At 34.9% G+C, this 12,223-nt stretch overlaps 3 protein-coding genes across 3 annotated transcripts; 2 read left to right on the top strand and 1 right to left on the bottom strand.

Annotated features, from left to right (window-relative positions):
* The first annotated feature begins 4 nt into the window (after positions 1 to 4).
* LOC143919005 (thioredoxin C-1) lies at positions 5 to 669 on the top strand. The gene is made up of 2 exons (XM_077441161.1): positions 5 to 183; positions 411 to 669. The coding sequence occupies exons 1-2, from the start codon at positions 5 to 7 to the stop codon at positions 667 to 669; spliced, it is 438 nt and encodes a 145-aa protein (XP_077297287.1).
* Positions 670 to 832: 163 nt separating this feature from the next.
* LOC143919004 (uncharacterized) lies at positions 833 to 1,490 on the bottom strand. Its single transcript, XM_077441160.1, has one exon. The coding sequence runs from the start codon at positions 1,439 to 1,441 to the stop codon at positions 833 to 835; it is 609 nt and encodes a 202-aa protein (XP_077297286.1). The 5' UTR covers positions 1,442 to 1,490.
* Positions 1,491 to 7,329: 5,839 nt separating this feature from the next.
* On the top strand, positions 7,330 to 10,929 carry LOC143919002 (uncharacterized). Its single transcript, XM_077441158.1, has 5 exons — positions 7,330 to 7,709; positions 8,362 to 8,811; positions 8,886 to 8,990; positions 9,072 to 9,198; positions 10,511 to 10,929. The coding sequence occupies exons 1-5, from the start codon at positions 7,503 to 7,505 to the stop codon at positions 10,570 to 10,572; spliced, it is 951 nt and encodes a 316-aa protein (XP_077297284.1). The 5' UTR covers positions 7,330 to 7,502; the 3' UTR covers positions 10,573 to 10,929.
* Positions 10,930 to 12,223: the final 1,294 nt, after the last annotated feature.

Below are 12,223 nucleotides of genomic sequence, written 5' to 3'. Positions count from 1 at the left end.
CAAGATGCTGTCAGGTGCTGTTGTGTGTCGTTCTTTATGGGGGGCGGCGACCCGGGGGGCGCAGTCCCGTCATCTGTCAGTTTCAACCCGCCTGTGGGAGTCTTTCAAGGTCCAGGACGTGCAGGACTTCGAAGAGCGCGTCAAGAAGAGTTCACAGCCAATCGTCGTAGACTTCTTCGCAACGTATGTCTACCCACACTCATACATTACCTATATCCTTTCTCAATCTTTTGTCTTCTTCTAATAAATGAATTATTTATATTGTCATCTCTTTCTCTCATATACGCGAAACGTTATCGCAATTTATTGTGACCTTATTTGGTCTATTTTTTGCAGTGTCATTTTATCTTAAAGAAATCATCAACATCTGTTTGTATACGATTACATAATTTATTTATTTTTAATTCTAGATGGTGTAATCCATGCAGGTTGTTAACGCCTAGAATAGAATCCATCGTAGATGAATATAAAGGAAAAATTAAATTAGCCAAAGTCGACATCGATCAAAACACAGACTTAGCCTTAGACTATGAAGTCCAGTCTGTGCCCGTTTTGCTTGTAATGAGAAACGGCCTAGTCGAGCAAAGACTTGTAGGTTTGCAAGACTTGGATAAGCTCCGTAAATTCGTCGGCGATGCTGTTAGCAAAGATTCAAATACCAAAACTTGAGTTGTGTGCTTAGTATTAAGTGAAGCAATAATTTGCCTTATTGAATATGTGCTTTTAATTTATATTTCTATTATAATTATATAGAGACAATTGTTAACCATTATTGATCGTTGTGTTTGGAATTTAAATAAAACAATTAGAGTTAATCATACATTTATATTTATTAACTGTGTATATGTTGAAGTAAATCTCTAGCACGTTGATACGCTACTTCCGATGGTTTTTTTTCTTTGACTTCAGCTTCCTTGTTTGCCTCAATCCACTTGTCCATTACTTCGATGATCTTCTGACAGTCTTCGATTATAGATTTTTTTATTGCACCCGTCGCCGATGAAAAGTACTCGATGAACGGTTGCCACAATTCTTCCGGCACTTTGTCTGATTCAAATTTGTGTTTATAAAGCCAGATCTGCTTGACTTTGTTGAACTTCCATTCCGCCTTGTTGTGTTTCCACAGTGATAAATAACTGATTGCCTGGAGCTGGACGGCTTTGTGTGCGGCTGCTTCTTGTTCGGCTATCCTCTGGGCGTGTTTTTCTCGCTTTAATTGCCTTTTGGACATCTTAGACTCGGGCACGTCACTTTTTTGCTCTTCGGCCGGTTTCTTTTTCTTCTTTGGTTTCTTTTTAGGCGGCTTGTCGACATCCATTGCAGAATCGTTTTGTTCGCTGATAGTTTCCGGTTTGTTTTCTTCATTTTGGCCGGGTTCCGTTTGGCTGTCGGCCCTTCGTTTTCGCTTTATTTTGTTATGTTTATTCGATGTGGCCGACATGCTGCACGTTTGACAGTTAAGTGAACCGCATGGCCAAACCGTTCAATCACAACACACTTTATATCGGCCATGATTTTACGCATGAACACTGGCAATTATATACTTGAGCTAAAATTTTAATGTGGGTTAAAAATAAATAAACGAACGTAGTTAAGAAATTAGATTGGTTTTCAATCGTGAATTTATTCAAATGTAATTATAGTTCTTGTTGAAGCCGAAAAGAGAAACGGACTCAATCCGCTAGTGTAGTGGCATGCCGTATAAATCTCCCTGTTTTTGTCGCATAGCCTTACTTACGTGTGTGCAACCAGGATACAAGGGAATTCGATATGACGTCACCTAGCTGCCTCGTATCCTACTCTCGCATATGTAAGTAATGCCGTGCGATTAAAATAGGGAGATTTCCGCGACACTCCATTGCGCTAGTCCAATGTGATACACCTGTCATAAAATTTTAAAGTATGCTATGCAGCGATATAATGCAAAATAAAAATATTCAAGCATTGTTTATTTTTCAAAAGTATATTTTTGTCCATATAATCTTATTGCTCAAAATTTTTCGGTATCGACTAATCAAATAATAGTCAGCATTAATATTAGCGTGTATTTAAGTGATCAGTAATTTATTCAGCTTTTGATCATCAAAAATAACTAAATTGTTAGTAAATATTTCGAAATTATAAGTGAGTATTCTTAATCAGTACGCTGTGATCAGTTGTCATATACTCAGTTATTAAACTAAATAATCAGTTATTAAACCAAAATGATCAGATAATAAAATGAAACAGTCGATGATTATTATAAGATGATCAGTAATATCATTTAAAAATGATCCTCGTAGTATTAACACTTTAGGGACCGCGCGATTACCATAGAAACTTACGCCAAATACCGCTAATTTTTTGCGAAAATCGGCAAATACGAATGGTTTTACTAAAAACTTTGTAACTTTTAAACCAATAGACATATATGTATAAAATTTTCAGGAAATGTTTTCATGACCATAATGGATCGAGGGATGTCTTTCATTCATTGGTTATTAACCCCTTGCCTGCCGTCTAACCAATAGCATTTCATAAATTTTCGTTTATCAATATTTTTAAAACCATATTTTTTTTTTCTCTTAAATCTTGTTATTATTATTACATAAACTGTCTTTATGTATAATCAGAATGACCATTTGCGTATGTTTAATTTTTATAATAAAAAAAAGGTAAAAAAAAAATTATGATCCATGATCGATTTTTTATGAGTTTATAAAAACGTCTACACTAATTAAATGCACTATATTTAAAAATAACTATATTTATTATAAAACTACGAAAAAAACACTAATATTTTATATTTCTGGTATAATTTTCCTCTAACAGCGTATCATCTCCTGTATTCTCCGTGATCGATTTTTTATGAGTTTATAAAAACGTTTACACTAATTGAATGCACTATATTTAAAAATAACTATATTTATTATAAAACTACGAAAAAAACACAAATATTTTATATTTTTGAAATAATAATCACTAGAGTAAAAGTTACCGAAATGCTATTCGCGCGATGGTCCATTGGATTTTTTCAAATATTTTTGTGCCTTCAGGATCAAGTTGAAAAGTCATCCATGGATAACAAACCATACTATATGGAAATATCAAATAACTTGCATTCAATGCATAGTGAATAGTCGAAGAAACAACGAAAACACATTTATATAAATGGTGCAGGCCGACTGCAAGGGTAGGTCCATAGCATGTGTTTCGGAATTCCGAATTCTGACACGTCTGTAACACATAATTCACATAGTTTATAGTATAGGGGTGTGTATTACTGGACCTTCCAAGAACTTCATAGATATTTTGATGGGAAAATTTTTTAAATAATCGATTTTGTATCGATACACAATCGATTATTTATTTTATTATTTACATTATTTTTTTTTCTTTTATTTAAAACAAATTACACAAATGAAATAAATCATACATTATCGACAACTCTGTCATCTTTCGGCTAAATCATAAATTCCTTTGTCGTAAAATCTTCCTGGTTTAGATACAAAATAGTTGGGAGGAGCTGATTTCACTTCGTTTGCGTTTAGATCGTTTGAGTTAAATTTTTTTCCTTCAAAATATGTTTCATCGACCGAAACGAATGGTAATCCGATACAATAATGCGACTAAACTAAGGGCTTCGATTTTTTTCACACGAGTCAATTTTGTAATGTGAGAGTGGGCGTAACTAGACGATACTTTTGTCTATTCACAGTGCTCTTTTGACACAGATGTGCCGAAACAGATGTGTCGTTGAATAATTCTTCGGTGGTCATTATCGGATGCGCTGTATGCATGATAAAATTAAAAAACATTCATGTTTCAGTATTTAAAAACACGAAATTTCAAAATGATTGACATCTCCCGAAAATAGTGAAACTTATAAATATTTTATCATTAATTGATTTTTCGTATATATATCTAGACATCTCTTGATAATTTTTCGAAGCATAAATGGAATATCCATATTTTTTTTGTTGGCAAAGTTGTATGTATTTGAGAACGCCACTGTGGCGTCCGCGGGCGCCAACGCATCAAATATCCAGGACGCCAATGTGGCGTCCGCGGACCCTAAAGTGTTAAAAATCCTGATGAATTTTGCCACTTAGAATTCTTTTAATAATCTCACCCTTCTCCGTTTTCAACCCCCTCTCTCCAGGTTTAGTTCAGTCTCACTGTCATGAATAAATACCGACTCTACATGAATAGTGAATAGGGCCAACCCAAACTTAGCCTAACCTAGCCTGACCCTTAAATAAATAAGTATTGGCTGCTAAGATATGTTTTTCTTGTGAAAATATTGATGAAATGAAACTTAAAAAGATATTACAATGTGTTTCGATGGATATTACGGTGTATGGACCATGAGGAGAGTAGGAATGGACAATAGGGGGGCGACGCGCTGTCATCCAAATGTCGAAAATTATAATTTCACTGATAGAAAATCCTTTTTGATCAGTATTTAATTAAAATAAAGATCAAAAAGGATTTATTTACTGATAAAAAAATAATTATTTACTGAACAAAAATGAATAATTTACTGATCGGTTATAATATTATACTGATCATTTAGAATAAGTTACTGATCAAGTTTATAATTAATTACTGATAATTTTTTAATTTTTTTACTGACCACTTTTGGAATTATAAACTAACCAAATAATTTGTTGCCATTAATATTTACTATAAAAATATATATGTATTTTAAGAAACCTTCACATTGATAAATAGTATGTACGTCATTTTTAACTTATTAGTTGTTGACTTTTATTGTATTGTGGTTGCCGTTGTTTATAAAACTAGCATTAACCACAATAACAATTATTCTAATCACAAACAAGAAAAATATTTTCAAAATGAATATATTAAAACCATTAAATTCTAAAATACTAGATAATTATAGAATGATGCAGTAATTGGTTATGATCAGAGTGGCTATATTAAAATTTTATAATTACCGTTGCCGTATCAAAAAAAAAACAAAATTGTAGAACTGCTTCAGGCCTTGCCTTTATTGCCGAAACGTGAAATCTCTTCTTCTACATTTACTAATTGACATAAATAAAATTGTGTCAGATTGTCACTCTATTTTTACGATCACGCTGATAAGCTGACCGAAAGAAAAATGGCTTTGATGAATTTTTGATTTGCGGGTGGCCTGGTGGGAGTTTTGAGTGAAAATTGGTCGTAATTTGATATATGTAAATATATCTATAATACAGTATCATAGAGAAAAAACTGTCATTTTTGTAACTTTACTTTTGAATGAAAAGAATCATATATTTTTGGTCAGACGTTGACTCGGTAGACAAGATAAGTTTTATTTTTATTTAGTCGTGGATGCTCCTTGGGCATAGGCAAGTAAAGCGGCACCTAATAGAGGATCGTTTTAATGGATGGAAAACTAAAGAAGTATATTAAAAATAATTCTCGTCTCCGCATATTTCCCAATTTAGCAAAGTCCCACATTCGTTTTATGTTATAGGATCGACGAAATGATATCAGGCCTGTTAGGCCTGATGTGGGGAGGTACCAGCCGATGCTAATAACTAGGACTCGACTCTCAAAAGGGTCCGAGTCATATTTTACAACATTGAAATTATAACGAATTTTTATGCCAAAAACTTATATAGTTAATAAATTCGAAAAAAAAACTAGCACTAATTGTAAACATAAATAAAATTGTCTTACGTATGTGTAGTGAAAAAAAACGGAGCGGGTCCGTTGGTAAGAATAGCAGCGGATCAAGTAAATGGGGGGTCCTAGATGCATTTGAAATTTGAGGGCCCCCCTTCAGTAAAAAAAATGCTATCATCGTTTTTCACCATGCTTTTCAGTGGTTCAGTGATTATTCTGCAAAAAGCGATCTCGCTCACGTCATTAAAATCTCGATAACAGAACATCTGGCATCCAAAAACACCATCAATCGAAAGCTACTACACGAAATATTGTACTAACAAGAACTCAAATACCAAATAATCCGTATTCGCGAATTTTGTGGCAACGATTGTCGTTGTAATAATCCGTTTACCCAGTAAAAGTATATTTTTATTAATAACTAGCTGAACTCGGCATGCGTTGCAATGCCACAATAACGCATGCAATTATCGTTCCCGTTCCCATTTGTCGGAAAAACGCAGGCAGCGAACACATTTAAAATTATTGCGTTGCAATGACACTCATTCTCAATTTTCCCGTTTTTGGGCGATTTTTTTTTCTCAGTAATCTTTCCGGACATGCATACAACAAATCCTGAAAGTTCCATCGTAATCGGTTCGCTAGTTTAGGAACCTATACGAGACATACAGACAGACATTAAATTTTATATATTAACTAGCTGAACCCCGGCATGGGTTGCAATGCCATAATAACGCATGCAATTCCCGTTCTTGTTTTCGTTCTCGTTCCCGTTCCCGTTCCCATTTGTCGGAAAAATGCAGGTAGTGAACACATTTGAAATTATTGCGTTGCAATGTCACTCATTTCCGTTTCCGTTTTTTTTCCACAGTAATCTTCCCGGAAATGCACACAACAAATCCTGATAGTTCTATGGAGGATGAACGAATGAGACGACTGGCATGTTAATGCACGTGTTTATTATATGACAGCTGAAGACAGAGTGAGTAGTGGCTCTCCGAACCCAGCCGGGTTGGTCCCCACTCGCAGGAAGGCAACCAAACTCGACCATGTCGTATAAGCGAGCCGCCACAGTTCCATCGTAATCGCTTCAGTGGCTTAGGAGCCTATTCGAGACACACACACACAGACATTAATTTATATATATATATATATATATATATATATATATATATATATATATATATATATATATATATATATATATATATATATATATATATATATATATATATATAATACATAACTAGCTGAACCCGGCATGTATTGCAATGCCACAATAACGCATAAAATTCCCGTTCCCATTTGTCGGAAAAACGCAGGCAGGGAACACATTTGAAATTATTGCGTTGCAATGACACTCATTCCCAATTTTCCCGTTTCCGTTTTTGGGCGATTTTTTTCACAGTAATCTTTCCGGACATGTATACAACAAATTCTGAAAGTTCTATCGTAATCGGTTCAGTGGTTTAGGAGCCTATACGAGACACACAGACAGACATTCAATTTTATATATATAGATAATTAATTAAAAAAGAAACGGATGAAATAATGAATCTATTTGTATGAATGTTAAAACGGGTGATTTATAGGTGCGCTTTAAAATATAATGAAAGTAATCTGTGGGTAAAACAAAGTGAAAAGAGAAAAAAAGAGTCGAAGAGAGTGTGGTCGCGATGGTCGCGATGGTCGCGATTGTCGTGGTTACGAGTCGTGTTGGTCACGTCACGCCGCGTCACGGCGCGGCCGCGTGCTGACGCGTGTCGGACACGATCAGCTCCAGTCAGCGGCTGGCAACGGCTGGTGACGGGTGTGTGCGCTGCTGCCACTCTAGATCCGCGTTGACGTGACGTGACGTGACGTGACGTGACACCTGAATTAGAATGAGCACAGCAGCTGCGTCATGGTGGGGCGCTCTGGCCCTGCCCGCGCTGGCCGTCGTGGCCGTCCTCGCCGCGGGTCTCCTCGTCGTCTACTTCGGGCTGCGCCCCGCGCCCGAACCCCCCGCCATGGATCCGGCGCTCTTCGACGAGAGGCGCTCCAAGAAGAAGCGATCTCCCCCGTCGAAGCCCGGCTCTCCCAACTCCAAGGTTTCTATCACCACCACCACCACCACCACCTCCTCTTCCCGGTGACCCCGTTTCGACACCACTTGCGTAACACCACCACCACCACCGAACCTCACTTTCTATATTTACGTGACTGATTCTTGCCAATATGTTTCCACTTTCACTCGATTCCGTTCCGTCAATCTGTCAAATTTCACACTTACTTTATGTCACGGTACATGTTTACGTTCATCATCGACGATTACACGAATCTCCAATTTGTTATTGCATCCTGAAACTTTTCCCTTGTGCAAATTTCAGATTGTCAATTCAACTCGGCCTAACCTGGTGTCTGCTTCGTGCTTTCTTAACGGTGACTTATACTTATACTTTCATACATTCTTCGAAAACTTTGATGGATTGAATAGAACATTTCCTAACTCACTTGACAGATCATTTTGGCGTTAACTTCAATCGAATTTATCATTCATATGAAAATTTACAGTGAAATTGGATGTAAGAAAGCTTCATCCCCTAAACAACCCCCTCCATTTTGCTCAAGATTTAGATTTTATATATGAACAAAACACGTAAAGATAGAGTTTTCAATTTTGCTTTCTCATTAGAACTCGATTTTATTTCATTTTTATAAAAACAATACTTTATGTTAAAAGCTAATGTTTTGATTGTGCAGGCTAAGCAGTCTAATGGTCAAGTGGTTCACGAGCCAGAGGTGAAAGCGAAAAAGGCCACACCAGAATCTACTAAGAAATCCCCAGTGAAATCCAAAGAAGAAAAGAAGCCGAAAGAAAAGAGCACCGAAGCTAAGAAAGAAAAGAATGTAGAAAAGAAGACTCCCAAGAAGGAAGTTAATAAGGAAGCTCCTAAGAAGCAGAAGGAAGTCAAACCGGTTGATTTTGATGACGGCGAATGGGAGAAGGTCACGTCGAGGAGCGATAAGAAGAGTCGCAAGAATCAAGATGACAAGAAAGAGAGTCCGATAAAGGAGAAGAATAATAAGAACGCTAAGGTCAATAAGGAGGTTGAAGAAAAGAAGAAAGCCTCCCCGAAGAAAGTCGAGCCACCACCGATTCCTAAAGACCTTCAAGATAAAGTCAACGAATTGCAGCGTGTCTTGAATGAAGTGAGTGCAATCGTTTGTTTATCGTATTACGGCGTGTTGTGAGATTTCGTTATTGATGATTTGATTTGTTCCAGGTTGAGAAACGCGATCGATCTCAAACTCCAGTCAAGCTGGAGGAAAAGAGTCGGGAGAGTTCAGCTCCTACGACACCAATCGTAAAAGAAAAGAAGTTACCCGAGGTATTTATCTCGTTTTTTTTTCATTTTGTTATTATTATAAGACTTTTAGCTTTGGTTTTAATTTTTTTTTATGAATTTTAGGTGGAATCCCCACCTCCGCCACCAAAGGCACAGAAAGCTGTGAAGAAGCAGGCATCCAATGATTCTGATGAAGGTGTTGTTGTCGATGTTAAGACGGAAAACGGAGCTGTTTTCGACGAACTAGGAGGTATTTGATAGTCTCTTTTTATATATTACATATTTTTAATCTCTGAGACCAATATACACATATCCGAGTATCTGTAACGACTTAAACATCTTATCGGTAGTATTTTCCGTCTCCGACCAAAGGTGCTCATGGTCTCTCTTATTAAATCAAGCAACCAAAATTGATGCATAATCCACTCACCAATACCTATAATACAATACCTTCAATATGTAACGATATAGTCACACACATTCATTGTTTTTTCACTATGTAGTCACTGGCGACTAATTACCTTCAATACTCGAGGGTTGTCCTGGTTGCTCAAGCATTAAAATCACCATGAACAGATTTCATTAGTCAGCCGACTTTATTGCTTGAGAAACCAGTGAGTTGCCCAGTGTGGCATGCTCCATACAACTGCATATATTTAAATTGCTCACAAATCACCCAGTATAGGCCAGCTCTCACAGCTTTACTATCTTATATTTAATATAATTTCATATTAATATTTTCTTTGAGGGAAAAATGAGTAAAATTGTATTGAATATATCAAAAATATATTTATTTCAAGTATAAAATCTCCATTTTCGACAAACCGCATTGATATCTATCAGTAACACTAAATAATAAAAAGGTATTCTCTATCCATTATTCATGGGTGGCCGTGAAAAAGTCGAAAATATTCGTTTATCAGACTTTTCCTCCCGTATCCTGCGCGCGCACATTAAACAAGGCTGTATGACAAAAAGAGATAATTTCACCGCATGCCACTCATATATATTATATATACATAGTACCGTTTATCATGCACCCTTTTTTTTTGATCTTTCGACTCAAGATTTTTCGATCTTTGCCCTCCGATATTAGCTTTTTCGACCTTTTCACTTTCAGTGCCGTGAGGTAGACCCATTATTCATATGTATACCTTTTGTAAGAAAGATAATGGACAAAAGGGAATATTGCGTGCATAGAGTATTATAATATGAAAAGCTTGCTAGCAACCTTAGTAATGCTCAAAGCCTTTGAAGAGGTTGAATATTTCATCATATTGGGATTAAAAAAGCCATAGTTGCATTTTGGGCAGTTTAAATGTTTTGAATGGTAGCATTTTCTTCGCACAAATATAATAATACAATTAATGATCGATTGCAGAGTCAGAAGTTTTTCAATAGAAATCCGTGTCAGATTGTACACGTAGGCGATAGTGCATTTTGCTTTTTCAGCACATCTTTTTATCCGCGCCATATTGACCTTTACCACGCAACGTGTTATCGTGTTATATAAATTGAGAGTCGATGTAGCAAATGTGTAATGTCCGTTGTGCTTTGTGCAGATACGTGGACGGACGCCAAGATCCAGAAAAAGGGAAAGAAGAAGCCTCGCAAAGATCAGTGAATTACAGTAAGCAGCTACTAGATTGTTCCTGTCGGGGGCATCGTAAGCCCAGTCAATATAAAAAAATAAAAACACTGCTTCAAGAAGAGTCCTAAAACAGACCAGGATACATTTGGTCTAGGATACAGTTTTCTTTTCCAAAAACAACTCTTCGGCACTAAACAGAGACTGATGTCCGTCAGTTTATTACATAAAAAAAGGAAATAAACCTAAATTGTTTTTTTTTTTTATTATTTTATTATATATTTAATATATATATGTGTAGATAGGTTCAAATTTTATTTAATGTTAATATTTGTTGAATAGTGTATTTTTGATACATTTTTAATGATTAATATCTTGTCAGATTCTAAAGTTAAAAAAAAAAGAAGGGAAAATTTCATCCATTTATGTGATATTAATACTTGAAAATACTGCTAATTTATTTATTTATTTTTGTTTTTCGCAATAGATTCTTCAAACGCTAGATTATTTGTAATCTTATATTTCATTGATTCATTTGTATCTTCTTTTGAATATAAGATATAAAACACCACTTTTTACTACTCTTAATCAACGATTTTCTTCTTATCGTTTTTATCACACTTAGAAATTTGTGCCAAACAATGATTCACATCGATCTTGAAGCAAAAAACTAAGTATATGACGAATGTGTTCAATTTTAAATTTTTCGTTCGATAATTGCGTCCAAATGGATCAATGAAGTATAAAGCCTTAAAAGACAGATGTATATTAGTTAATTAGGTTTATATGATAATGATGATTAATAATAGAACGACTTTAGACTATCGTTATACGAATCAAAATTTCCACGTGTATCCATCATACGAGAGAAGGAATGCAATAATTAAATTGAATATAAAAACATTTACCAATTTTTTCTACGCCGTTGCGTGCTAAAGCGACACTTGTATAAACAGAATTTTATACATATACTGAATGCTGATGACAAATTTTTGCTTATAGATTTAAAATTGTATGCATTCGTGCGTACGTATATATATATATAAGATGAACAATCATAGTTGTCATACCGTTAATGTCTATTCGTTACAATGTTAATGTAACGATATATTTTCTAACTGATGTAATTGATTGTACGCAGTTTTATTATGTATTTGTATATATTATGAATAGTAGAAAACATATTGAACGAAAGCTGCATATTAAAATTATAATATATATATATATATATATTTTTGTGAATGAATCTATTGTAGTCAATGGATGGATAGTCTTCCGCTTTTTTCAATCGCTGCAATAAATAATTAATAGTAATAATTCGCTTTTTCAGTTCGATTTTGTTTCATTGATATTTGCAGTATTTTCTCAAATGGATTTTAGTTGTTTTTTTTTTTTTTTTGATAACGTACGTTGTATAAATAAATGATTAATCTTTGTTAATTAAACTGTTGATTTATTTTGCAATGTGATTATTAATTGTTATTTTTATAGATGTAAAAATTAATAATGCTAGGGTTGAGAAAAAAATCAATGATTGTAATGTAATTAATCTTGTGATGTTTAAAAAGTGAGGTTTATTTTGTTTTTTATTTTGATACGATGTACAAAAAAAATTAATAATATTTTTTTTTGCAAACATGAGCAGTCTAGTAGCTGCTATTCCTTAGTTTCGTTTTTATTTTATTGT

Source organism: Arctopsyche grandis, chromosome 11 (assembly GCF_051622035.1).
Source record: "Arctopsyche grandis isolate Sample6627 chromosome 11, ASM5162203v2, whole genome shotgun sequence".
Taxonomy (NCBI): domain Eukaryota; kingdom Metazoa; phylum Arthropoda; class Insecta; order Trichoptera; family Hydropsychidae; genus Arctopsyche; species Arctopsyche grandis.
This window is presented reverse-complemented; position numbering and strand designations above follow the sequence as displayed.

Excerpts from the sequence above, each read along its gene's own strand:
- LOC143919005 (XM_077441161.1), top strand. The coding sequence starts at position 5 with ATGCTGTCAGGTGCTGTTGTGTGTCGTTCTTTATGGGGGGCGGCGACC. Across the intron at positions 184-410 it reads GTCGTAGACTTCTTCGCAAC|ATGGTGTAATCCATGCAGGT; the intron begins GTATGTCTACCC and ends TTTTAATTCTAG.
- LOC143919004 (XM_077441160.1), bottom strand. The coding sequence starts at position 1,441 with ATGTCGGCCACATCGAATAAACATAACAAAATAAAGCGAAAACGAAGG.
- LOC143919002 (XM_077441158.1), top strand. The coding sequence starts at position 7,503 with ATGAGCACAGCAGCTGCGTCATGGTGGGGCGCTCTGGCCCTGCCCGCG. Across the intron at positions 7,710-8,361 it reads CCGGCTCTCCCAACTCCAAG|GCTAAGCAGTCTAATGGTCA; the intron begins GTTTCTATCACC and ends TTGATTGTGCAG. Across the intron at positions 8,812-8,885 it reads TGCAGCGTGTCTTGAATGAA|GTTGAGAAACGCGATCGATC; the intron begins GTGAGTGCAATC and ends GATTTGTTCCAG.